This window comes from Capricornis sumatraensis, chromosome 15 (genome assembly GCF_032405125.1).
Source record: "Capricornis sumatraensis isolate serow.1 chromosome 15, serow.2, whole genome shotgun sequence".
Lineage (NCBI taxonomy): Eukaryota > Metazoa > Chordata > Mammalia > Artiodactyla > Bovidae > Capricornis > Capricornis sumatraensis.
In genome coordinates, this window is record NC_091083.1 from 41058356 (window position 1) to 41085081 (window position 26726).

Sequence of the window (26726 nt, forward strand, 5' to 3'; positions counted from 1 at the left end):
GAGCACTCAGGGCTGCCACAGTCGCCTTGGGAAGGAGGAAAAATGCGCAGACTTTTCCCCTCGCCCGAGGGCCTGACATGCCGAGGCTGGGCCAATCACTGGAGGTTGGCGGGAATCGCACCAAAGTAGGTAAAAAAATGTGGGATGCGCCCCCCGCGAGGCTGGCGCCGGGCTCCAGCGAGCCCTCCCTGCAGTCTCCTGTGCCGCGGGCCCCCGGGCCCCGCCCCTCTGCCTTCCTCCGCCCTCAGGCTCCGCCCCTCGGCCCTCCTCGGCACCCCCCCGGCCCCGGCCCTCGCCGCGGCGCACACCTGGCCAGGTGGCTACTTCCATGTAAGGACAACGGCAGCGCAGTGGGCGGGGCGCCACGTGCCCCGCCCCTCGCTCAAGCTCCGCCTCCTCGTCCGAGCTTGGGTAGGACCTGGTCCGCGCCCCTAACTGATGAGGGGTACTGGGTCCACTCCCCCGTCTCCGGAAACTGAGGAGGACCCCGCCTGCCCGGAGTCAGAGGAGGGTGGGGGATGGAGGTGGGGGAGTGGGGCGGGTCCGCGGGGTCGGGGCGTTGCCAGGCAGTCTGGTTGCCTAGCAACGGTGGGCCGCGCGTGACGTGCGCAGCCGCGTAGGGGCCCGCGGCGCCCGCCCACCTCCGGGAGGTTCGCCCCGGCTGCGGTGAAGAGGACGCTCCGTAGACTCGGCGCCAGCCGGCTCCCTTTCCGCGCTCTGCGACCGCCGCGGCGAACATGGTGAGCGGGGTTCTGGGGCGCCGCCAGGTCAGGGCGGCAGGGAAAGGAAGAAGGGACCCCGGCTTCCGCCGCCGCGACCCACTGGGCCGCGCCCCGGGGCGAGTCGCCGGCCGCCACATTCTCGCTGTCGCCGCCGCCGCGAGGCCTCCCTCGCGGCCTCGGCAGCCCAGCCGGGGCCGATCCCCCGGCGCCCCGGCTTCGCCGCCAGGGCCCGCCTGCCCTCCCTCCAGTGGGGGCCTCGTCGGCGCTGATTTGGCCGAGGCCGGGCGCGGGCGGTCAGCGACTCGGGTGGTTTCGGCCCGGTAGGTCTGTGCACCTAGGGAGAGGAATGAGGCCTTGATTGAGCCACCTGGGGCCGGGGAGGGGGGCGCGGGATGACCACCCGGCCTGACCCGGGGGATTCCGAACCTGGCCTGTGGCACTTGACTGCCGCCCCCGGCGGTTCGGTCCGCGTCTCTCCCGTCCTGCCGGGCGGTGGCCTGTCTGGCCTCCCCGTGTAGTCACAGATTTTCTTTTACCTGCAGACAGGTTGGCTCTGCCAGCCCTTGGCGTACAGCAGGGTGGCCCTGACGCTGGGATGCTAATAAAAATAAACGAAAAAGCTTTGTCAAGTCTATCAAGTTATCCGAGTTGCTTAAGAGTAAACAGATGTTCCGCATATTCTAGATGTTGGACCTTTTGCTTAAAGTACCTATTTTCCCCTCCAAAGTAGCATTTTAGTTTGCTGTAGAACCGTGGTATTAACTGGACAACCAAGTAGAACATTTAGTCAATTTCTTTAGTCCGCGCACACTGTTACCATTTTTGGTCAGTGATTTGCAGGCGAAGGCTTACCAGACTTTGCTAGAAATATTACACTGTTATTGCATCTGTCTGCCTGAAAGCTGCTAGTACCAGTTCATCTGCATACAAATGTTTTCACTGAGTAACAGTTTGGGTTTTCTTAAGGTATTCTTTCATAGTTATGCCGACTGGCTCATTAGTGGAAGAAAAAATATTCATCTGTAGTTTCATGATGACTGAGAATACGGAGTAAGAATTTGCTGTTCGATTTTTGAATCTTCTTTGGTTTAATTCTGTGAGCTACAGAGAGGATCAGCATCTTGCAACTTTTTAACTGCTTTAAGATTATACTACTTTATATATTACTCTACACTAAGACTTCATCCAACGGCTTTGAGCTTTCATCAATTTAAGACCATCCACTCCAGTGAAAGTGCTTTGAATCAGATTGGAGCCTGCTTTAGTGCCTTTTGATGTGACATAATTTCATTTTCTGTTTGAAAAAAGAATCAAGCCTTTTTACTTTAGTTAAATGCTTGAATTTTAAAGCTTAACTTCTTTATTTCTGTACATTCAAATAAAATGAACGGTCGGTTTTATTTATGGCTCAGGAGGAGGAGAAATAAAAATCAATCAAGATGGGTGGAGTCTGAATACATTTCAAACTTAGGAAGAATTTATGAACTACTCTTGTTTTGATGCTTTCAATGTGAGTTCAGAATGCAGATGACCATTTCTGTTTTTTTAATTGATGTGTAGTTGATTTACAATGTGTTAATTTCTGCTGCCCAGAAAAGTGCTTCAGTTGTACATATATATATGTATATACATACACACGTATACATTCTCTTTTTAAATATTCTTTTCCATTGTGGTTTGTCACAGGATATTTGAATATGATTTCTTTTGCTATACAGTAGGACCTAGTTGGTTATCCATTCTCTATATGGTAGTTTCCATCTGCTAGTCCCAAACTCCCACTCCATCCCTCCCCTAACCCCCTTCCGCTTCACAACCACGAATTGAATTTGTTCTCTGTGTCTGAGACTCTTCTGTAGATAAGTTCATTTGTGTAGATGACTATTTTTAAAGGTTACTCTTCTGTTTAGCCTTATGAGCACAAGAGCATCCTCCCTGTTAAAGAATATAGTGAAGATTGAAAAGATTGAAAGTTATTCCAGACTATAGCACTTTACCTCTGTGTTTGAAACTATTTAGATCTGTTGATTAGATGCTTGCTTCCAAGTTTCTTAGCTTTTTTTTTTTAAGGATTAAATATTAACTGCTGATGAGTTTGTTCTACATTAACAAAATCACTTCCTGGTACTCACTAACTTCTAGAAGCACTTGGGAATAAAGTAACTTGAAATCAACTCCAGAAATCACCCTGGGCACTTTAAAATGAGATTTCATGTTTGCATAGTCTCACTTTACAGTGCCAAAAAAAGAAAACAACAAAAAACACCCCATAAGCCTACCCTTCACAGGAACCATATACACACCCCAAACAAAACTTTGGTGTGCGTGTGTACTGGGTGTGCCAGCTTCCTCATACGAAGATTATTTACCCGCCTACCATCAAATTCCTAGGGTTATCTGCTGAGCAGTTCTTTCTGTTGGGTATGGATCGACACATCACAGGAGACTGGCCTAGCTACTCTTATGATAGTGTAAATGCATTTGCAGCATAGCTGTGTGGCTCTCTGGGGAGTCAGTGTAGTCTTGCCTCCGAAACAGTAAAGGTCTGCGTGATAATCACACCCTTCAGTCGCTCAGTTGTGTCTCACTCTTTGCGACCCCATGGACTGCATGCAGCTCGCCAAGCCTCCCTGTCCATCACCACCTCCCGGAGTTGACTCAAACTCATGTCCATTGAGTCCGCGATGCCATCCAACCATCTCATCCTCTGTCGTCCCCTTCTCTTGCCATCCCCTTCTCCTCCTGCCTTCAATCCTTCCCAGCATCAGGGTCTTTTCAAATGAGTCAGTTCTTCACGTCAGGTGGCCCCAAAGTATTGGAGTTTCAGCTGCAGCATCAGTCCTTTCAATGCATATTCAGCACTGATTTCCTTTAGGATGGACTGGTTGGATCTCCTTACAATCCAAAGGGACTCTCTAGAGTCTTCTCCAAAACCACAGTTCAGAAGCATCAATTCTTCCTTAACCTCACCCTGATCAGAACTCGGCTCTAACAAACTGAGGTGTTGGCTCAGAATGAATTATAAGTGTATCCTGCCACCTGATGATTAGCAAAAACATTTTTACTTACAGCCGTCCAGTAGAAAAGGCTGGTCATGTATTATTCCTATGCCTATTTAACATATTTGAAAACAGTCTGTAAAGGATTGACTTGGGGCCTTTTCTGCTCCATATCTGGTTTTAAAATAATTTAAAAATTAATTTGGAAACATTTTAAGCAGGAAGGTACACAGAATAAACAGGTTCCCTTGTACAAAAAAAGATTAACTTTTTGCCATATTTCAGGTTTTTATGTTAGGTAAATTATGCATCTTCTTCATCCCATTTCCTTCCCTCCGTAGAGGTAACGTCTCCTTGTCAAAGAAGTAATACACTTACTGGCCAATTAAGGAGATGATTTTTGCAGGCTATTGCAATTGAGAACATTAATTAAAATGAGCGTCTGCAAAAAGAAAGAAACCTGGGGCTGATAAACTGAGGAGTCTTGAGAATGCCTGGGGGTGGGTCTTAATCTCGGGGTAAGCAAGGGCAGGGTCATTTTGTTACCCTGAACACAAAATGATGGGAGTGGATTTCTTAATCGTCTCTGCTTTCCAGGAGCACAGAGCTCAGGTACAGTTCAACATAGTCACCTGCAGCTGATTCATTTGATTCTCATTGATGTTCCACACTTTGAGCTGTACGTGTGTGTATCCGTATTATGTTTCCTTGATGTATTTTTAGTTTTTATATAAATGTTACCATGCTTCATGCATCCTTTTGCAACTTTGAGAAAAAGAGCTTTGTGAGGTTTAGTTCTAGTTTGCATCCCATCAGCCAGTTTCTCTATTTCTTTTCATTACTTGGCATTATGTGACTTTGAAAACCAATCCAATAGGTGTGAAATGGGTTCTCAATCTTTTAATTTGCATTTCTCTCATTAGCAATAGTTGAGTTGAGTATATTTTCCTTTTTTACATGCATACATTCTCAGTGAGGCTGACATTGTTTAAATACTCCTCATGTCTTCATCTCAGCTCATTTGTGGATCCATAAAGTAAATCCAACCTTAAAAGAATATTAATGAGAGAGTGTCAGAACCAGACCTGCATAATGAAGACTGATGTCCCTCATCTCTGGCACCTGCTTTTCTTTAAGCTCAATACTCTTAATTCTAGCCAGCTGCCCTTGTGAGTCTCTGGTAGTGGTAGAGTGATCTAGAAGAGAGTTCCATGTTTGACTGGATGTGGAGATTAACATCCTTTGCTTTATCCGTATCCTTTTCTTTCTTTTTTCCTAAGCAGTATATTTAGCCAAGATATTTTAAAAAGAAGAAAGAAAACAGACACGGGGATAGATGGAAAATCTGTACTTTCTGCTCAATTTTGCTGTGAACCTAAAATGTCTCTTAAAAAGTTTATTACAAACAAGTAAAGCAAAAATAACCATTATCATTTTTCACAAATAGAACTGGTGTAAGTCAAAATGATGTTTTTAGTATATAGGAGGGCTAAACATTTGTGTTTTTGTGACAGTGTAGCTATTTTCTTTCAGTAATAATTGAGCTGAACTCAATTTGAAATTTGAAAAAAAAGTTGAAACTCCTTAAAAACTGTTGTTTTAAAATGTACATTGTTTTTATCTACAGAGTAAGGCTCTAGTCTGAATAGCCAGGTCTAGTCTCTGCTGGACTCTTTGGTATTTGCATACCTAAATAATGCTTATCATTTCAGCATCTTGAGCTTCCTACCCACATAGCATAATATTCCTCTCCAGGTTGTCCATGAGAGGCATACCCAAAGATGTGTATTATACGTCGCACTCAGAAATGTTTTAATTCGTTTTTCTTCTGTCCCTACCTCCTTGCCTCAGTGTTACAAGTGAGTTTTCACTTGGAATTGTCCTTCTAAAAGCTGTCCCCTATTCATCTTGCTTGAAATTTTACATTGGGAGAAGCATAGAAGAAGAGACGTCAGATTGGTCCATCTCAGTAATGCTTTGACAAACTTGTTGCTCAATTCATCATGGACTCTTCTGTACAACGGACCCCATAGAGTTAACTCTTTTAAGATTGCCTTCTAGTAGCTGACATTGTAACGCTTATGTGCTCTTTACCCTATTTCATGATGTGTCTGCTGTGTTAAAATTGAAGAATCTATTTTTTGGTAGATCTTTAAAAAATAGCTGATTTCAGTAAAAATGCAATCAAAATTCTTAAAATTCATATTTTAGTTTGTATTGTGAAATAATGAGACTTTGGCTTTATATATTTTTGGCTTGACAAGGGACCATCAAAGAACTCTTACACTGTTACAACAAGGTTGAGGATGAGTGCTTCCAAGGGAGAAACTTCAGTGCATACTATAGCAGGAAACCTAATTTAAAACTAATTTATCTTTGTGTTTGTGCTTTTGGATCACATTAAGGGAAGACTGTTTACTCCTTTCAACATTTTTGGGTTACTTTATGAGTTGTTGCTCCTTTTTGTCTTATTACAGGAAAGAAAGATGAATTTTCTACCCATATTCCTATCTTGATCTGCTTTCAGGAGATTGCCAACTTGTAAATGTAATTAGTGTTTATTTTTAAATTGTTTCATGTGGCCCATTTTTGCTCATAGTTGTTTTTTTTGGTAGTAATAAAGCTGAAAGTAAAGCATAGGCAAATATGGGTAAAACTTCTCTAGGTTGCTAGGGAGCAATCATGCAAGTCAGTTGTCGAAGCTCTGAGGAATTCTCAAATCACTGTGTGGAGAATGTTTTAAGTCATCTTTAGACCAGTGTTGTTGAATAGAAATAAAATGTGAATTACTTACGTAAATAAAATGTGAATTTAAATTTTCCAGTACCTCCATTAGAAAAATAAAAAGGGGAGATGAAATATATCTGAAATATGTCAACATTTAATCAATGTAAAAATGAGACATTTTACATTCTTTTCTCATACAAATTGTTTGAAATCCAGTATATATTTTTATACTCAACACATCTCAATTCAGACCCTCAGTTTTCATTGGACACATTTGGTATATATTTAGATATAAACTTTACAGTTGAAAAAGTAGACATACCTAAGTTGCCCCAAGCGTATTTAATTTTCCAGTAATGGAATGGATAATTGATTTTAAATTTTAAGTTAAAGAAAGTAAAAGTGAAGTCACTCTTTTTTGTCTGACTCTTTGCGACCCCATGGACTGTAGCCTGCCACGCTCCTCTGTCCATGGAATTTTCCAGGCAAGAGTACTGGAGTAGGTTGCCATTTCCTTCTCCAGGGGATCTTCACGACCCAGGTATCGAACCCAGGTCTCCTGCATTGCAGGCAGACTTCTTAAAGTCTGAGCCACCAGGGAAGTCCCTAAGTTAATTAAAGTGAAATACGATTAGAAATGCAGTTCCTTACCACACTGGCCACTTTTAATGGACTCAATAAACCACATATGGTTAGCGGCTACCTTGATGGACCAGCGTCAGACTTTGTGGATTGGCCTATTTAATTTGTAAGGGGAAGTTAATGTGGATACCAGCACTTTTGTTAATTCTCTGCATGTTTGCATATGCCTGTGCCGTGATAGCAGTTACTGATTGCACTGTTTTATGGGACTTGTTAAGATTTTTTGTGGAACTGAACTGTTGAGCTCCATAAGATAGGATTTGTGTATTTCAACAGCATGAAGTCTTTGCTAGTAGGCCCGCAACAGATGTTGCTGAATGAAAGTGAACAAGAGGAATTCTTCGTTATGATGGGGCAGGTTCCCATAGAGATGGATTGCTTTAATTTTTATACTTTATATTCTTCCTTACCTTTTTTAAAAAAATACAGTCGAAATTGAGTTTTAAGTACCTTCTCTTTGTTTAGTGTTATAATGTAATTTGAGTCTAAAGTGAAAATCCTTTGAGATAAGGCAAGTATTGTCAGAGTGGCAGCTTTGAAATAATTCTGGCATACAGAAACCCCCTCAGCAGTGCCAGTTCCCTTCTCTTAAAAATGAAATAATGATATTTGATGCTCAGTGAGGCATCTGGAACCATAGAAAAGCACTTGAAAGCTTACCAAATGAAAGAACAAGAAGTAATGCTGTCTCAGATAACTTATAAGTATTTACTGTGTGTCGGGCATTGTGTTACTGTATCTCACTCATCCTTACAGCAGCCCAGGGAAGGGGTATTGTATCATAGCTGTGAGACTACACCGGGTCTGGCTGTCTAGGTGTTTTGACTCTTGCCACTTATTAACTATATGACCTTAGATACATGACTGACTGTGCTGTGTCTCCAGTTCATCATGCTCCCAGATGGGGATGGTAATAGTACCTGCCATCAACAGCATTCTGGGTGAGGTGTGTATGTAATAAACTAAAGCATACCTGGCACATGGTTAAGTGCTGCTTATCAGCATTGGCTAAAATAGTCATATTAAACCACCTTTGATTCAAATACACGGATAGTCTCATTTCTTTATATTCTGATTACACTAGTGCATACTTAAGTAATTGTAGATAAAATGCAAACAGTGGGTGAGTGCATTAAAACATAGTCTTTTTAATTATTTAAATTCATGTTATTTTACTTGGAATCATTATACATGATCTTTTTTTATAATCAACTTTTTTATTTGACTTTTCAGGTGACTTTGATTCTAAATATAAAAAATCTTGTCTCCCACTCATATTTTTCCTGAAGTAATTAATGGAGATTGAAACACAGTTCTTCTTGGCCCTCAAGGTTTACAATGGAAGTGGCAGTGTTCGTTGCGCAGTCATACCCAGCTCTTAGCAATCCTGTGGACTGTAGCCCACCAGGTTCCTCTGTCTGTGGGATTCTCCAGGCAAGAATACTGGAGTGGGTTGCCCTGCCCTCCTCCAGGAGATCTTCCCGACCCAGGGATTGAACCCAGGTGTCCTGCATACCAGGCAGACTCTACCATCTGAGCCATCAGGGAAGCCCCAAGGTTTACAACATCAACAGTTTATTCAGTAAATACTTGAGAAATTATATGCCAAGAACTGACCTCAGCACTTAGGATACCGTCCTGGGTAGAGGGGGATTTTGTTAGGCAGAGGACATTGACAGAAATACCAGAGTTAAGGTGGTGTATCATTGTGGTTTTGTTTCCCTGATGTTGAACATCTGTTCATGTGCCTCTTGGCCATTTGTATGTCTTTGGAAAAAACGTGTATTCAGAGCCTCTGCCCATTTTTTAATTGAATTTTTTGTTGTTCCTGAATTGTATGAGTGAGTTCTTTCCATATTTTAGATACTAACCCTTTGTCAGGTACATGATTTGCAAATGTTTTCTCCCAAGAGTTCAGTTGGATGGTTTCCTTTGTTGTGCAGAAGTCTCTTCATTGATATAGTTCCACTATTTTTTGCTTTTGTTGCTTTTGTTCTTGTAGTCAGATCCAAATAATCATCACCAAGACCTTTGTCAAAGAGTTTGCCATCTGTGTTTTCTTTTAGGAGAGTCACCATTTCACATCTTACATTCAAGTCTTTAATCCATTTTTTGAGTCACTTTCCTTATGTTGTAAGATTCTTTTGCACGTGACTGTCTGCTTTTCCCAGCACCATTTGTTAAAGCACTGTCCTTTCCCATTGTACAGGTGACCCTTGAATAGCACCAGTTTGGGTCCACTTAGCCACAGGTGTTTTTCAATAGATTTGTGCTGCCGTACTATACAATGTGTGGTTGGTTGCATCCACCAATGTGAAACAACAGATTCAGAGGGCTGACTGCAAAATTATATGCTGCTTTTCAGCTGCACCGAGGGTCGGGCCCCCTAACTCCCAAGGTATTCAAGGGTCAACTGTATATTCTTGGTTCTTTTGAGGTAAATTAATTGACCATATATACATTAGAATATCAATTATAAGAAAAAATGTTAATAACAAATGTTGGTGAGGATGTGAAGAAAAGGGAACCCTTGTGTATTGTTGCTGGGAATACAAATTGGTGCAATCATTATGGAAATCAGGCTTCCCTCGTAGCTCAGACGGTAAAGCATCTGCCTGCCATGTGGGTTAGGTCCCTGGGTCAGGAAGATCCCCTCAAGAAAGAGATGGCAAACCACTCCAGTATTCTTGCCTGGAGAATCCCATGGACGGAGGAGCCTGGGAGGTTATAGTCCATGGGGTTGCAAAGAGTTGGACACGACTGAGAGACTTCACTTTCTTTCTTCCTTTTATTTTTTTCATTATGGAAATCAATGTGGAGATTCCTCCAAAAGTTCAAAAAGAACTACCATGAGATCCACTTCTGGGTATTTATCCAGAGGAATAAAAGATGTATACAAGCCCTTGTTCATTGCAGCATTCTTTACAATAGACAAGACATAGAAGCTGCCTGTGTTCATTGATGGATGAGTAGATAAAGAAAATGTGACATATATATGTGCACTTATAAATACATAAGTGTACTATTATTTAGCCATAAAAAAGATGTTTTACCACTTGTAACAACATGGATGGAGCTTGAAGGCAACAAGCTAAGTGAAGTAAGTCAAACAGAGAAAGACAAATACCATATGATCTCAATTATGTAAGGAGTCTAAAGAAAAAACCCACACTCACAGATAAGAGAGCAAGCTGATGGTTGCCAGAGAGGATGGTGAGCAAAATGGATGAAGGTGATCTAAAGACACAAACCTCCAGTGTCCCTGGGGTGTCATGGACAGCTTGGTGACTGTAATTAATAATACTTATTGAATATTTGAAAGTTGCTAAAAGAATAAATCCTTAAAAGTTCTTATCACAAGACAGAAGATTGTAAGTTTATGTTGATGGAAGTTAACCAGACTTACGGTGACTGTTTCACAGTGTATACAAATACTGAATCATTACATTGTACTGTACACCTGAAATTAACAAGTTTATTATAGTGCAAAAAATATCTTTCAGTTTCACCATCTTTACTAGTACTTTCATGGATCCTTGATGTGATACGCAGTGAGTTGTCACTTATAAAATGAAGTAATGTGAAATTTTTCCTTCTTTAAAACTTTTTTTTTTGTCAATCAGTTATGAGGAACCTCAAAAACAAACATAAAATTTTGCAAACAGCATTCAGAGGACTGAAGTTTTGTGTCTTTAGGAAAAAGGCAAGAATAGCATGTCTCATCAGGAAAAAAACAGTCTAAGGGAGATGAACAGAAATTGCTAGAAGTGTTCTTAAAGTGAAAGTGAAGTCGCTTAGTCGTCTTCAACTCTTTGCAACCCCAGGGACTGTAGCCCGCCAGGCTTCCCCAGCCATGGGATTTTCCAGACAAGAATACTGGAGTAGGTCGCCATTTCCTTCTCCAGGAGATCTTCCCAACCCAGGGATCGAACCCGGGTCTCCCACACTGCGAGCACACTTTTTACCATCTGAGCCACCAGGGAAAAGGAAATTTAGAAAGGAAATTCCTTTTTTAAAAGGAAATTTAAAACAAAAATTATTTATTTGGCTGCTCTGGGTCCAAGGTGCGGCATGTAGGCTCTAGTTCCCTGACCGGGCATGGAACCCAGACTCCCTGCGTTGGGAGTGAAGAGTCTCAGCCTCTGGACCCCTGAAGTTCTGCTTACAAGTTTTTCGCTTTTCTTTTTTCCTTCAGGAGACCCTAAAGTTTTGAGATACAGTCTTTTCCTTGGTGTAAGAATTGTACTATAAAGGATGGGGAAAAACATCTTGAAGGGCATTTCATGAAAATGGAATAATCATTTTCCAGAACCTAATCAAGTAGATGATATTGCTTCGGTAGAATAGTTAGTTCTTCCCCTTAAGGAGTGCAGTCTGGAGAAAGTTGATCCCGTCCTTGGTGATGCTGTGCTAGGAATGATAATCCTCTGCGTTGGCACATGGAAGCCTTGAGTCACTCAGGTTCAGATGGTGGTTGAGGGACCAGGTAAGCCTTAACTTCCCAGAGGAGATGCCTGAGCTGAGCCCTGCGGGCTTTGCCAGAGGAGAGGAGGAAAGTGAAGCACCACTGGTGCGTGTGATGCATCCAGGGAGTCACAGTTGCGCCCGACTGCAGTTATGGGGTAGGCGTCGGGGAGAAGTGGGAAAGGAGACTGGAAAGATGCGGCATAGAGGACTTGGCGTGGGCTTATCCTGACGGAAATCAGACGCTTGAAAGAGAGCAGGAAGGCCCCAGGACTGTTTGCCCGTGTGCTCCCGCTCACCTGTCTACATTTTGGGAGTGGGCAGGAGGGGGAATGGGGACTTTTATTTTCTCTGTCAGGTTTATTGTTACTGTTTTTTAGTGTTGTTTTTATTTAAAGTTTTTGTTAATTATATTTATTTTATTATTGTTAGGTTTTATTTCTCTGTCTGGTTTGTTACTGTTCTCCCCACCCTTTCTGACTCCCTGCCTCCCAGGTGGGGTGAGGAACCTGTTAAACCTAGTCAGATTGTCTGTATGAGTGCAGGCTATCTGAGTAAGAGAGACTGTCTTTTAGCAACTGGGCTTTTATTATGATTAGTCTACTTTGGATGTTGAAATAATTTTCCTGTAAGATTTGTTTTTCTTCTGGTGGGGTTATGGCTGGTGGTTCAGAAAATTTAGGTTTTTGAAGGAGAGGTTTTTTTTTTTTCCCCAACAAAGTAAGGTGTATCCATAAAATCATTTTTGTGCACCTCTGAACTTTACCATATAGCTGGTAGAGTTGCTGTTTGATCTCCATAGACTGTCTCAAGGACATGGTTTGTGTTTTGCTATAAGGTGAAGAAGGACTTCTACAAGTGGTAATCAGTTTAACGCTGTTTGGTTGCCCTGGTTTGGGGGAATGAAGCAGTGAGTTAGGGCAGGGAGTTAACTTGAAACGTTTTCTGGATCACTGATAGTTTGTGTAGTGACTGTTTAAATGACAGAATGGCCATCCCTTGAGGTGGTGTGGCCTTGGGAGACAGGCTCTCCCACATCGAGGTCCTGTGGGCACCTACCTATCTCGGCTAGTGGGGCAGGAACTTAATTAGCTCCTTCTTGCGCCCGTGGTCAGGTCCCCTTGAGCAAGGCACAATATATAAAACCATCCTCAGCAGCTCTGGACAGTTTGGACTTAACAAGGGATCAAGGGATAGAGGATGCTGTGTGTTTGCTGGTCTGATCTATACTTACTGGGCAGGGACAGACTGTAGGACAGAAACTGTTAGCTCACCCCACAGGTCCAAGTTTTCACCATTGTGAATTGTGGTTTATTGCTGTAGGTCAGGTTTGTAAGTTTTAAACTATCTGGTGGTTTTGACTTTTTCCAAATTAACACAAAGAATACACCCCTCTCAGAGAGTCTATTATCTAAATTCTGCCCCCGCCCCCGAGATTGCCACCTCACCTCCAGCAGTAGTTGGCTATAATTATTGAACTCCAGTTGAAATCCTGACCTTTGGAGGCATTATTTTACTGCCTAGTAGAGTAACTGAGGTTCCCGATGACACAAGGCATCTATAAAGCTAAATAGTTGTTTCCAAGACAGAAAATGACATAATAGGCTTTATAAATTTGTTTACCCGAAGTGTACTGTTTTAGTTCATATTGAGTTAATTTTTGTATGTTGTTTTATATTAAGCTATTTAAAGTCCTCAGTTGCATCAGCCGTAGTTCACATGCTCAGTCACCCCGTGTGGTAGTGGCTGCTGCGTTGAACAGTGCAGATGGAGAACATTTGTGTCATCACAGAAGGTGCTGTGGCTCGGCACGGCTCTCTGGAACAGTGGACTGCAGAGTTAGAGATGCGTGGTCAGGCTTCAGGGCCTGGTGGTAGAGTGACACCTACACACGGCCACCTGTTTTCCTGTTTTCAGCGTGATAACTGAGCCAGAAAGACTCTTCTGTTGACCCTCGCCAGAATTCCTGGAATGTGGGGTGGCGGCAGAGTGGCGTTCAGGAGGAGACCTGGGGACCTAAGTGCTTCTCTGACTTTCATTCATATTTATTTGAACATTCAGTGGCATTTTGGTAGGGAGATAGATGTATGTGTTCAGCACCCTTCTTGACCCAGAATCTGTGAGGCTTTTAAACCTTACATGTAAAAATGTCCCTGAGATACTTGTCACTCTCATTTGTTATCTCAACATTATTGCTCTGAGGCACTGGTTGTAGTAGGCAGACGCCTAAATATTTTGTAGTCAGTAATTTTCTGTTTCTCCTGGCCCTTGTGCAAGGATAGTGTAGGTAAAGGATATTCATGAACTCATTTTAAAACTCCCCAATTCCTTTGATTAGCATTTATGCTGGGTGTTAAGAGTTGGCAGGTTGAGAAAGGACGTAATTAATGCCTTTTTTTCTGCCAGGTTTTTGTAAATTTGAAATTGTATTTGTCTTCTATGCAGTATCCTACTTTCAAATATTTCAGACTCTCAGCTTAGAGAAATAATTTTTTTTTAATATAATAATTTTCGGAGGTAGGACAGTAGCTTTGATTCCTGTTTTCTCCAGTGAGTGAGGGCTCTGTTAGGTACAGCTGACATCAAGTTTGGAGCCAGTCAGGCATCCTCCTTGCGTTTGGTGGTGTAGGCATAGACCACTGTGATATTTGGGGGAAAGATGGGCTGCTGTGAACCATCACATTTTAGCTGGTTCAGTTGTTTACAGTAATTGAATCAGAAACTTGAGCTTCTTTCGAAGCTTACCACCCCTCCACTAGAATGGAGAGAATTGATGTTTTAAATGTGTTCACTCATCTGCAACTTTAAAATACCCAGTGTTTCACAGTCTTTGTAGCTTTTCCTTCCCTCTCTGTTAGTAAAGATAAGTTTTTAAAAAGAAGTGTACACTGAGTGAATGTTGAGTATAAAAGGCAGTGCCTCCATGTATTCATCTAGTCTCTGAATCAGTGTTTTACAGAAGCTCTTCTAGAGATGACTCAGGTTTGAGATCCATTTCAGTTGGTAAAGAATCCACCTGCAATGCAGGAGACCTGGGTTCAATCCCTGGATTGGGAAGATCCTCTGGAGGAGGGCATGGCAAGTCACTCCAATATCCTTGCCTGGAGAATCCCTATGTACAGAGGAGCTTGGCAGGCTAAGCACTCCCATGCTTCAAGAACAAGTTAAAACTGGTAGCCACGTGAGATAAAATACAGTGAAGTTAATCACTTAACAGCAACTATTTTGACATGGGGGTGGAGTTCTAAGAGCAACTGCTAATTCTCCAGTGGTCACTGATACAGAACAGAGAGAAACTCAAATCGTGGATAACATATCTTTTTAAGGTAATCACAAGGCTCTTATAATAGCAGATCTATTTTTGCTCTCAAGATTTTCTTTCCTAACTGCAGCAGATTTTGGTCCTATTTCAGAGTATCCTTTAAAGGTCTTTATTGTTAAAACTTTGCAGTTGAATAAAAATAACTCTAGAAATAAATTTCCTTTTTTTTTTTTTTGGCCTTGCTGGACATCATGTGGAATCTTAGTTCCCCAACCAGGGATTGAACCGGTACTCCCTGCAGTGGAAGCACGGAGTCTTAACCCCTGGACCACCAGAGAAATTAATTTAGAATCCCAACTGAGCTTGGTTTTCCTTTAAAAAAAAAAATAGACTTTGGATTTTTTTTTGACAGCTGAGCAGTTAATATGTTAATAATTAACATTTTAGAAAAGTACTGAAAACTGATGCTTATGGGAGAGGATCTTTTCTGTTAGATAAAAACACAGTAAACAAGAGATTGTGTGTATCAGGGTTACACCTGTTTTGAAAATTCCTTGTAATGTCTTTTTGTGGTACCAAATCCACAGAACTTACTAGTTACAGAAATTCTTAATCATTATGATAGATGAGCCATATTTTAGAATAACTGGCTTCTTTACTGCTGTGTCTTCTGTTTGCAACACCGTGTTGAGAAGAGACCCCTTTAGGCTTTACAAAGAGACTGTGTTCCCAAAAATGCTTTGACTTTGGGCCTATTAGTTTTTGTAATGTACTCTTATCGCTGCTGCTTCATTATAAAAATTAAACTTGTAGGCAGAGAAGTAAAATAGCAATGAGTGCTAAGATTTTATCATGTTTCTTGAAACTTAAAGCAACAGTGTAGCAATCTTGGCCTGGAGTTTATTGGACATGTAAGAATCTCAGAGTCTTCCCCAGATACTTTGAATCAGAATCTGCACAATCTGCATTTTAACAGGATCCCCAGGTAATGATACTGATCTAGTGCTCGCCCCTGAATAAGTCAGCTGAGGGACTCATTTACTTTGGGGATGTTGAATGGGACGCCCGAGGTGACACAGCTGGTTCGTGGGGAAGCTTGGGTGGGCCTGTTGCTCTCATAGTTCTGGTACTTTAACTTGAAGTTAGCTTCTTTTGGCCCCTAAAAAGTTAGTAAACTATAGTTACTTAAGGATTAGTTTTCCTTTTTTCCATCCCACCAGTCTTTACCCCAGCTTTGCGGTTGGCTCCCTGTTGCCTGCTGATGGAAGGCGGAAGAGCCCTGCTGGTGCCCCGAGGCCGTGGGGGGTGCAAGCGGAGGGCGCGGGCAGAGCTGGTTGGGCTGGAGGAGTGGTTCCCTTGCCTTCTCAGTTGGCCCTTGCGGCTTTTGTTTTAGTTCAGCTTCATAAGAGTCATTATCAGGGGTCTAGGGACCAGTTGTTTAATCTTCCATACCAAATATATTGCAAGTATATGCTAAGTAAAGTCTAACACATTGAAGTATATTTTATTCATTACAATTGAATCTAATAAACACGTTGCCTTGTGCATTTTTTAAATTACTTTCAAGGGCAGAAGTTGGTATTACAGCGTCACAAAGAGATTGTAAGGCGATGGGACCCCACTCCAGTACTCTTGCCTGGAAAATCCCATGGACAGAGGAGCCTGGTAGGCTGCAGTCCATGGGGTCGCTAAGAGTCAGACACGACTGAGCGACTTCACTTTGACTTTTCACTTTCATGCATTGGAGAAGGAAATGGCAACCCACTCCAGTGTTCTTGCCTGGAGAATCCCAGGGACGGGGAAGCCTGGTGGGCTGCCGTCTACGGGGTTGCAGAGAGTCGGACACGACTGAAGTGACTTAGCAGCAGCAGCAGCAATGTCAGGTTAGAGAGGATGAGTGTTTCGTGATGTTAGTCAGCCTCCTGCTGACTGAACACTTGATCCTGACTCACTCCTTCCGAGCCTCCCTTCCCAGCCGGGGTGTGGTGCACAGGTGACTGTCCCCCTCTGTGTGCGCTTCCCCTCTTCCTGATGAGGTCTTCATCAGCTCTTGCCTTGCTGACAGAATCGGCCTTGCAAGTGACGGTCTTGCCACAGTTCTCTTCCTGCTTGGTTGTCTTATGCGTCATTTCATTATTTTCCAAGAGCACGACTCTGGTCACCTTTACTTTATGTTGAAAATATCCAGTGCCTCTCCCCTCCCCCCGCCGCCCATCCCCATTTCAGTCCCCTCTTCTCGTGTTGTGCACGCTGGGTCCTGTTAGTCAGGAACTGTCTTTTCATCTTTCCAGTCCCTCAGAAAGAGTGACTCGAAAGAGTGGAAACGCTCTGTGACTTTCCTGTGTGCCCACCTCGCCCCCAGTTGGCCTTCTATAAACCCCCTTCTGTTGGAGTTTATCAAGGAATAATGAGTGTTTTACCCCTGTCTTCGTCTTCTCCATCAGTGCATGTCCTTGAGAATCTGATTCATCTTTCAGTTCAAGGGAATATAAAAGTGAACAAGACTTGAGTGTTAAGGCACTTACCACCCCTTTGGGGAGACAGTTAAATAATCTTACAGACAAGACTTGAAACTGTAGTGAGTGTCATGGGTTAGAGACACATGGAAGTATGTGGTAGTGGTTTTAACTCAGCTTGGTTTGAGAGAATTGATCTGAAGTATAAAGAGTGAATGAGGCAGAGAAGGATAAAAAATCAAAATAAAGATTCTTAACTTGCTTTACATAGATGACTGTGACTACTGGAACAATATTTCTCCTAAAGCAGTAACAGAAGGTTTAAGAAAGTAGTTTTTAGAAGTGGGAAAGTGATACTGTGCAACTTTTGAGGTAGTTTTCTGGCCTTAATTTTCTGTATCTTATGTGGATCAGATTAGTTAGGATTGAAGTGAGTATGGTTAGATTTGGATTAGATCAGGTGAGATTGGAGGTGAATTATGGCTTCCCAGGTGGCTCAGACAGTAAAGAATCCGCCTGTGATGCAGGAGACCTGGGTTTGATCCCTAAATTGGGAAGATCCCCTTGGAGAGGGGAATGGCTACTTCAGTATTCTTACCGGGAGAATCTCATGGACAAAAGAGCTTGGTGGGCTACAGTCCATGGGGCCACAGAGCGTGGGACACAACTGAGCGACTGACACGTTAACTTTAGTGATTGGATATGGATTAGATTAGGTGGGATTGTGGTTCAGTCGCTCAGCCATGTCCGACTCTTATAATGAATGAATGATTAAATGGCCCAGTTACCTTAATACTACGTAACTGCTAGGATCTTTGTGTGTTTTAACCTCCAGCATTCTTACATGCAGTTTTAAGTAACAGCTTTATTGAGATTCAGTTCATAGATCATAAAGTACAATTCACAGATTTTCAGTTTATCTCCAGAGTTGTGCACCCATCACCACTGTCAAATTCCAGAACATTCTGTCTCTACAGAAGGAGGCTCCGTAGTCACTCTCCATTCCCTCTCCAACCACTCATCTACTGTCCATGGATTTGCCTGCTCTGAACATTTTATGAAAATAGAATTGTGAGATGTGTGGCCTCTTACATCTGGTCTTTCACTTGTTCAGTTGCTTAAGTCATGTGTGATGATTTGCAACCCCATGGACTGCATCATGCCTGGCTTCCCTGTCCTTCACTATCTCCCGGAATTTGCTCAGACTCATGTCTATGGAGTGATGTCATCCAACCATCTCATCCTCTGTCGACCCCTTCTCCTCCTGCCCTCATTTTTCCCAGCATCAGAGTCTTTTCCAACGAGTCGACTCGACTCTTCACGTCAGGGGGCCAAAGTATTGGAGCTTTAACATCAATCCTTCCAGTGAATATTCAGGGTTGATTTCCTTTAGGACTGATTAGTTTGATCTCCTTGGTGTCCAAGGGACTCTTCAAGAGTCTTCTTCAGCACCGCAGTTCAGTCTTTCACTTAGCAGAATGGTTTTGAAGGTACAGTGTGAGGCGTAGCAGGTGTCAGCATCTCATTGTTATGGTGAGTGATACTGCATTGTATGGATTTGCCACGCTTGGTTATCTGTTCACCAGCTGATAAACACTGGGTTCTTTCTACTTTTTGGCTGTTAGGAATAATGCTGCCATGAACTTTCAGGTACAGATTTTTGTATGGACATTCATTTCCTTTGTATACAACTAAGAGTGGCATTGCTGGGTGTTAACTCCATGTTTAATGTTTTGAGGAACTGCAAGATGGTTTCCCGAAGCATCTGTGCTGTTTGACAGGTTCTTTCAGCAATGTTTAAGGGCCCTATTTTCTCAACAGCCTCACGAAAATATGTCGTTGTCATCTTTTTTGTTAACAGCCATCCTAGTGTGTGCTCAGTATTTCTTCATTGGTTTTGATACGCACTTTCCCGATGACTAGTAATGTTGAACATTTTTTCCAAGTGCTTCTTGGCCATTTTTAAATTTTCTTTAAAGAAATGTCTATTCAGATCGCTTGCCTATTTTTAAATTGGGCTGTCTTTTTTTTTTTTTTTTTACTGTGGTTATAAGGTTTCTTTTTATATTCTACATACAAATTTCTTATTGGATGTATCATTTGCAAATATTTTTTCATAGTGTGCAGGTTATTTTTTCATCTCACATGCATTTTAACTTCTTAAAAAACTTGATGTTAATTTTGGGTATCATTAACAATTGGTATTGTTCAGTAGTTAAATTCCATTAAGTTTACAGTTCTTGTTTTAGAAAAGCTAAAATGCAAACCAAAGTAGTTAATGAAGCATGAAAAATTGTAAATAAAGTTAATGAGAATAGCACATCCCTTAAGATGAAAAGGTCAAAACCTAGTTTTAGATCTTCTGTCACCAACATCTTGTGTGACCACTTCTTCATTTGGGGATGGCAAGTATATAATATGATAAAAGGTTGTGTGTGCGTTTTTATTTTATTCTGGTCAGTAGAATCCTGAATGAAGCTAGCCTCTTTGTTATAGCAGTGAATGTCTATTTTTGATTAAGATAGCATTGACATGTACCATGCAAGCTTAGGGCCTCCAGGGTGTTGGTTTTGATGTGTTTGTGTGGTGCGATACAGTCATCACTGTCAGCTAGCTAAGACCTGTGCCACATCACATAAATACCTCTTTACTCGCGGTGTAAATAACTGAGGTCTAGTCTCCTAGCAATCTTACTCATTCTAATTTTAATTTAAAGCTTGGTGATTTTTTAAGTGAAATTTTAAAGGTATGTGACTGATACATTACTGGATATTAATCATAATTTTGACATGTGAATAGAACAAAAACCTTTAAAATATTCTTATATTAGCAAAGGGTGTGCAGTAGAAGTGGAGTTTTCCCAACCCAGCCACTCTGACCATCTGTTATTCATTATGAAAAGAATTTGGGAGGGGGTGTTAACACCTGAACTGGAGAGATAACTACCCACAGTCTGGGCTCTGAGCAACCTCTGTGAGAAGCAGCTAGTCTAGCACCCCAGGAAACTCTGTCTCCAGGTTCTGGGGTGAGAGGAGCCGCTGTGGCCACATCTTCCCTTACTCCCACGTAATGTGATGAACGGCTTTGTACATGTCATCTTTTTAAAGTTTAATGACTGAGAGTGTTTGCAGCTCAGATTTTCTAGTCTTCCTAGTAGGTGACATGTAAGTGCATACCAGTCTATAACCAGAAGCCATAGTGTTTTTTATTTGGCATGATTAAAGTTGTGCCCCTTTATGGCATTCTTCTCTTCTCACTCTAGGCCTCAGGAGTGCAAGTTGCCGATGAAGTATGTCGCATTTTTTATGACATGAAAGTTCGGAAGTGCTCCACGCCAGAAGAAATCAAGAAAAGAAAGAAGGCTGTCATCTTCTGTCTCAGTGCAGATAAAAAGTGCATCATCGTGGAGGAAGGCAAGGAGATCTTGGTGGGAGATGTTGGTGTCACCATAACCGATCCTTTCAAGCATTTTGTGGGGATGCTTCCTGAAAAAGATTGTCGCTATGCTCTGTATGATGCAAGCTTTGAAACAAAGGAATCCAGAAAAGAGGAGTTGATGTTTTTCCTGTGGTAAGCATTGTTAAAAATATCAAGCTTTCATAAACTCAGAGTTAATCTCTTGTTGTCAGCTTAGCTCCTCTCCCAAGTCTTCAACACACTGTGCCCAGAGCCAGCCCTCTTCCAGTTGATTTGTGCTTTTGAGGCGGGTTCGGTCGTCATCTCCGATTGGGATTTCTTCTTCGTCCACACTCTCCAGGAGGGTAGCTGCTGGCCTCTTGGGGCTATTGACATGAGACAAAATCAGAAGTTCGGCTTTAGTTGGAGTTGCCACATTTCAGATGCCCAGTAGTCACATGTGATGAGTGGTCACCTTGTTAGGCAGCACTGAGACAGAACATTCCTGTCACTGCAGAAAGCTCTGTCAACAGTGCTGCTTTACACAGTGGAAAAGAACTGTAAAGCCATTTACATGGCCTTTTTCCTGAAAGGCTGTTTAAATTATTCTGGTCTTTTCAAGTAAGTTCATACTTGAGATTAAGTTTGACTTGAACATCACCCTGATCCTCACTTAATCATATTACTGTACATCCCATGATATGGAATTGCCACGTAGTGAGAATCTCTCTAGCTTCTAAAGGGGCAGGTGGTAATGGCCTGTGATTTGAGGAGCAGGGGTGGGCCCTGTGGGTCCTCTTGATCCTTTGGCCTGAGCTGGGCAAGGCAAGCAGGGGTTTAGCTCTTAGCTGTGCGCCAGGGAACTGGGAGATCAGAGCATTCTGGTTTCAAGGAATGTGACTCTAGGCCACCCCTAGTCCCCTGCGGCCCTTGGCTGCACCTGGGGGAACAAAGATGCCATGGGGTTGCAGAGATGCCTTGGGGTTACAGATGTGAGGTCATATTGGACTCTTATTGTGGAGCAGGCCTGGTAGCCACAGACATGCTTAAAGATAATACTAAGTCTTAAACCGAGCATGTTGAATGAAAGTGCATCTGTTAAACTCTTATTTCTGCTACATGCCAGGTGTTGTGTTAGGGCTGGGAAAGTAGTTGTGAAAAAAGCAGGGAGAGCCCTGGCCTCTCTGGAATTTACTCTGAGCTGCAGATACAGCAGGTAAAAATTTAAGCTTTTATATTGGTGAATATTTCCTTTACTTACACTATTTTTATCCTGGTTTTTTATCCCTTCTTTTCCCCACTAAGAAAATGATACATCCTCATTAAAGAACATTTGGGAAATGAATGAAGAGAAAATTCCAGTGTTAGTGCTGTGTTTTATTTTGCATTGTTACTTTTTAAAAGATAAAACCTTATCTTAGGAGTTTCCTATAAAAGACTCTGTTTAGGGCCCAGGGAATGGCTCTTCAAGTATTTTAAAGATCTGGTTAGAGTAAAATGAGAACAGCTAAAGCTTTTTTTGTCCCTGACCTATTTTGCATAAGTACCCACTTAATTTTGTCGCTTGTGTATCTGAGGTGCACGTTGTGGCTTTGCCACCCTCCTTGGACCCTAGAGTTGGGAGGAATGCACATTTTGTTCCCAAGAATAGACTTCGCCTGCTGTTGGCGGGCATCAGACTAGGTGAGGGCCACACAGGTCCATGGTGTTCATGACTGTTGATGTCCTGCAAATGTGGCCACTAAATGGAGTTGTTAAGTGCTTAAAAGTGTTTAGCTACCCTCCTTTTACCCTTTGGTGTCGTGTGGTGTAGAATGCAGGCGGGCCTGAGGTTCGGTGGTGCAGTGAGAAATAATGCATGTGTGGATGTGCAGTTTGAGGAGATGAGATTTTTCTGTGCGTTGTTAATATATCTGTTTTTCAGTATTGCTGCTAACAAATGTGGTAAAGTGTATGCCGTATTTTTTCAAGAGGGGGTGGCACTGAAAAGTTTGTGAATGTAACATAATAGTAATATTAGCAAGACGTCATTATCACTGAACTTCCATTAAGCTTAGAACAAGAAATCTTTGTGCTGTGTCTTGTGATGCTAGACCGAGATGGAAAACAGGTGCAGGATGGTCAGAGTTTGCTGCTGGAGTGGGCCTGGGTGCGAGGCTGGCCGGGAGGGCAGTGCGGGGGCTTGGGCTTCACTGACATTCTTCTCCTGAAAACAACCTGAAACAAAAATTGGGAGCATTTCTTAATTCTGGGTGGCAGATTCTTGATTTACAGATTATTCTCTATACTTTCCTGTACTTTGAAAGTTTTTCCCACCAGAAATTATTTAAAAACCTCTCACAAAGATGGTGGTTATTAAGCCTAAACTCAATCCTTAATTGCTACAAATGATAAAAAGTTATTTTCAAGAAGACAATTGATAATACAGTGAATTATCCAGTGTTGTTTATTTTTGCCCCATTTACTGAATCTGATCATTGGTCCCTGACTTTTTTCCTTGGTCAACGCAAGTTGCTCTATGTGTGCATGTCCAGCACAGTCTCAGAGGAGCGGAACTGGAAAACTGCAGTTAGAAAAGTTCTCCCAGAAGGTTCAGGGCCCTCCCCCACCTAATGCAGATGCGTAACGCGATGTTAGCTGTGCTTTCTCTAAACTGGTTTTCTTCTTTTTGGGCCCCTCTCCTCTCCAGGGCACCAGAACTAGCTCCTCTGAAGAGTAAAATGATCTATGCGAGCTCCAAGGATGCCATCAAAAAGAAGTTCCAAGGTAAAGTCTAGCCTTCGCCAGGTGTCAGGGGTGTGGCAAGCCAAGGAGCCGGGGCTTCGTTTCAGAGCGGCGCCTCATCTCCTTGGCAAGCCTCCACACAGAGCGAAGGGCACTGCTTGTTCTGAGGAAACCTGGAGGCAGAGCCGGCTCTCAGCACGTCTCTGCCTCCTGCAGGTCCTTGGGCCGGGAGGCCTGTACCTGATACTGCCCTCTCAACATTGTGTGTGAGTGTGTGGCTTGTTCTGTCTGATTTGAAACTAGTTTCAGACGTTGCCAAGTTTCTCTCAGGGCAGGTGGAGACAAATTGGTTTTCATCAGTCATAGTAAGTGATAAATCTGCTGTTGCCTCTGAACGTAGCCAAGTAGCAAAAAGGACGTGTTCATAAATGGGAAGAGATGCTCTTATTGCTGGCTTTTCTTTGGAATGGTATGATTTTTAGGTTATTGACTCACCTGTGTCCAAAGGAGACTGGCCAGGGCTGGCCTGTTATATGTGACTTGCCGCTGGGTCACAGGGATCCTGAGAAGATGGCCTGGACCTACTTACTGTCTTCAACCAGGTGGAGATGCTGGTATGATGGACAGAGCATGGGGCCAGTGCCCATAGCCCACTGAGGGCTAAGCTTGTCATCTAACTGCTGTGTGGCTCGGCCCAGACCGCATAACCTCTGTGGGCCTGGGTCCTCCCAGCTGAGAGTGGGAAGGCGCCTGCCTTCCTGCTGTGACTGGCTCCAAACCAAACCGCTGGGAGAGCCAAGGTCACAAGGGCTTGGCCTAGGGTCATGTTCATTTGGTTTCACTGTGACTGGTTTTATATTCTTGGAGTAGAGCAGATTTGCCTTAGCTTGTTTTACGTGGGGAAACAAAATTCTCGCTTCCTTCCCTGAAACCTGGTGCCGCCTCATTGCGTCTCTGCCTGGCTCCACACGTGCTTGTTTGGCGTGGGGTGTGTCCCAGCTCCGTGTCGCCGTCCACCCCAGAGAGGAGCTGCTCCGTGGACGCGCTCTGATGACTTGCGAGGCGTCCCCCTCCCGCCCTTCTCCCCAGTGAAAGCATCGCTGGCTTTCTCCCGGCAGTCCCGCGTGGTCTCGAAGCTGCCCCACTGTGCTGAAAGCAGCTCAAGAAATGGTCTCAAAACTGCGGAAAACCAGAAAGCAAGGCAGCTGTTCGGAAGCACGCAGCTGTTACCAGAGCCTCTTTGTGCATGGGACTCGCGGTGCCGTGCGCTGTCCTCCTGAGAAGGCCGTCACTAGGCCGTCTCTTGAGAGGGCTGCCCGGGCGTGGGGTGTGCAGCCACCAGAGGGCCGCTTTCTGGGCAGAATGATCCCCTTTGTGCTCTTACTCCTCAGTCCAGCCGACTGAATCAAAGTATCAAATTCATGTATTTCCCTATGTTTCCAAAACCAAGAAAAAGGATTCCTACTCCTGCTTTTAAACTTTTTTGTTGAAAACAGCGTACCTATAGAAAGCGTAGGTGAAGCGTGGTTGTCTCCTGATCTGATGCCCAGCACCCCAGCCTCACTGCTGCCCCTAACAGCATAGAGTAATTCTGGCTGGTTTTGTTATGTGAGCGGAAGCGTCTAGAATGTGCACTACTAGGTCTGGCGCCTCTTTGTCAGCATTAGTTCTTGTGAGTCTCTCTCGCCGGTGCCCGTGCTTTCAGATGACTCGTCACTGTGTACTCGTCCGCGGTTTGCTCTGCCACAGCTGTCCCACCCCTGTTTGAACCGGCCTTTTAAAACGGTTTGCTATGTTAAAGAAATAGGTAAACTGCTGCCATAACTAAACATAATTGTTTTCTTTGCTCCCTAGGCATAAAACACGAATGTCAAGCAAATGGGCCAGAAGACCTCAATCGGGCTTGTATTGCTGAAAAGCTAGGTGGATCCCTAATTGTAGCTTTTGAAGGATGCCCTGTGTAGACCATCATCTGGTGCCACAAATCGAAAGCTTCCGTGTTTAATGTTATCCTCTTGCTATGTATAAGTAAAGCAGATAATGTTTAGGCTAGGGACTCACTGAAGGGGAGCTGTCTTGTCATTTGTGGGGGTAAACTATTCTATGAACATGTGCAAATGGCCCTAAATAAATCTACACTCTAAAACTTTATTGGTGTGAAATTAACTTCTTACTGGCCAAATGCCTGTTTGGATGAGTTGGCTTGTTACAAACATTTTTGTTAAAGCTCATGACTTTTAATATTTAATAGTGCAGTTCACAAACCAGTAGAAGGCCACGTGAAGAGAATTACTGCATCTTTGTTAACCCCAGCGGGTATTTACTTTTTTCTTTTTTGCTTAGAGATTTGGTCATAATCTGGTTGTAATTTTGGCCCAAATGTCTTTATTCCTTTGAGATAAATTGAATCATGGAAAGTAGTTCTCCTCACAACATGTAACAACACTGAAGTACTAACTTGGTGATTCTACTGGATGCATGGTGGAGACCGCCTTGAAGGGTGTAGGCTTCGAACCAGTGCTGGCCTTGCAGAGCACTGTTGCAGCCCATAGTTGGCAGAGGAAGTCGCTCCCGAGCCTGGGGCTGCTCACTCACAGGTCTGGTCAGGAGGCTGTTCTGAGAGCGGCCTCGCACCCTGGATTCAGGAGAGTGTGCACCATCTTATAACAGCAAATTATAAAGCAGATCTGGGCTCCAGCGTAACCCACTTTGTTAATGAAAACGGTGAGGGTGATGTATTGGCACACTGCGACTCTGTACTGTCTTTAACTAGTTATGTCTCCTTCAGAACTTTGTTGCTTCTGGCATAATAAAGTATGGAAGAATGTTTTTTACTCTAGGGCCCGGGAGAACTTCTTCCTCTCCTAGAGTAGCTTGCAGCTGTACATGCAGTGGGGAGCAGGTATGATGGACAACACGGGAGGCCACGCTGAGCACCCCTAGAAGTGACTGTCCTTCACATCACAGGCATAACACTGAACAACCTAGAGATGCACAAACAGTGGAATTTAGAAGTAGCAGTACTGGCTTTATGTAATAAAGGAAGCATTTGTAACTTCTCTCCTGTGTAATTATTCATGCGTGACTTGGGAATAAAGGATTTTGCCTTCCACATGTGTGGTTAGGTGGGGAGGCTTGGCTATTTCAGACAATTACAGTTAAGATCACAGCTCCCTCCTCCTGATTGAATGAAAAGGTTGGTGTATATTTGGAAGCTGTTCTCTTATTCCAAATGTTTATCTAAATGCCAGGCTGTTATCTCTTGTTTGGGAGCCAAAAAAAGGGTATGCTTTGATCAAAATACTTCTTTCCAGATTATCTAGAAAACGGTGCT

General features: G+C 43.1%; 1 protein-coding gene across 1 annotated transcript; it reads left to right on the plus strand.

The window, feature by feature from the left end:
* Positions 1-553: 553 nt before the first annotated feature.
* Positions 554-26424, plus strand: DSTN (destrin, actin depolymerizing factor). Its single transcript, XM_068987153.1, has 4 exons — positions 554-740; positions 20535-20842; positions 23358-23434; positions 25247-26424. Exons 1-4 carry the CDS (start codon positions 738-740, stop codon positions 25354-25356), a joined length of 498 nt encoding a protein of 165 aa, XP_068843254.1. The 5' UTR covers positions 554-737; the 3' UTR covers positions 25357-26424.
* Positions 26425-26726: the final 302 nt, after the last annotated feature.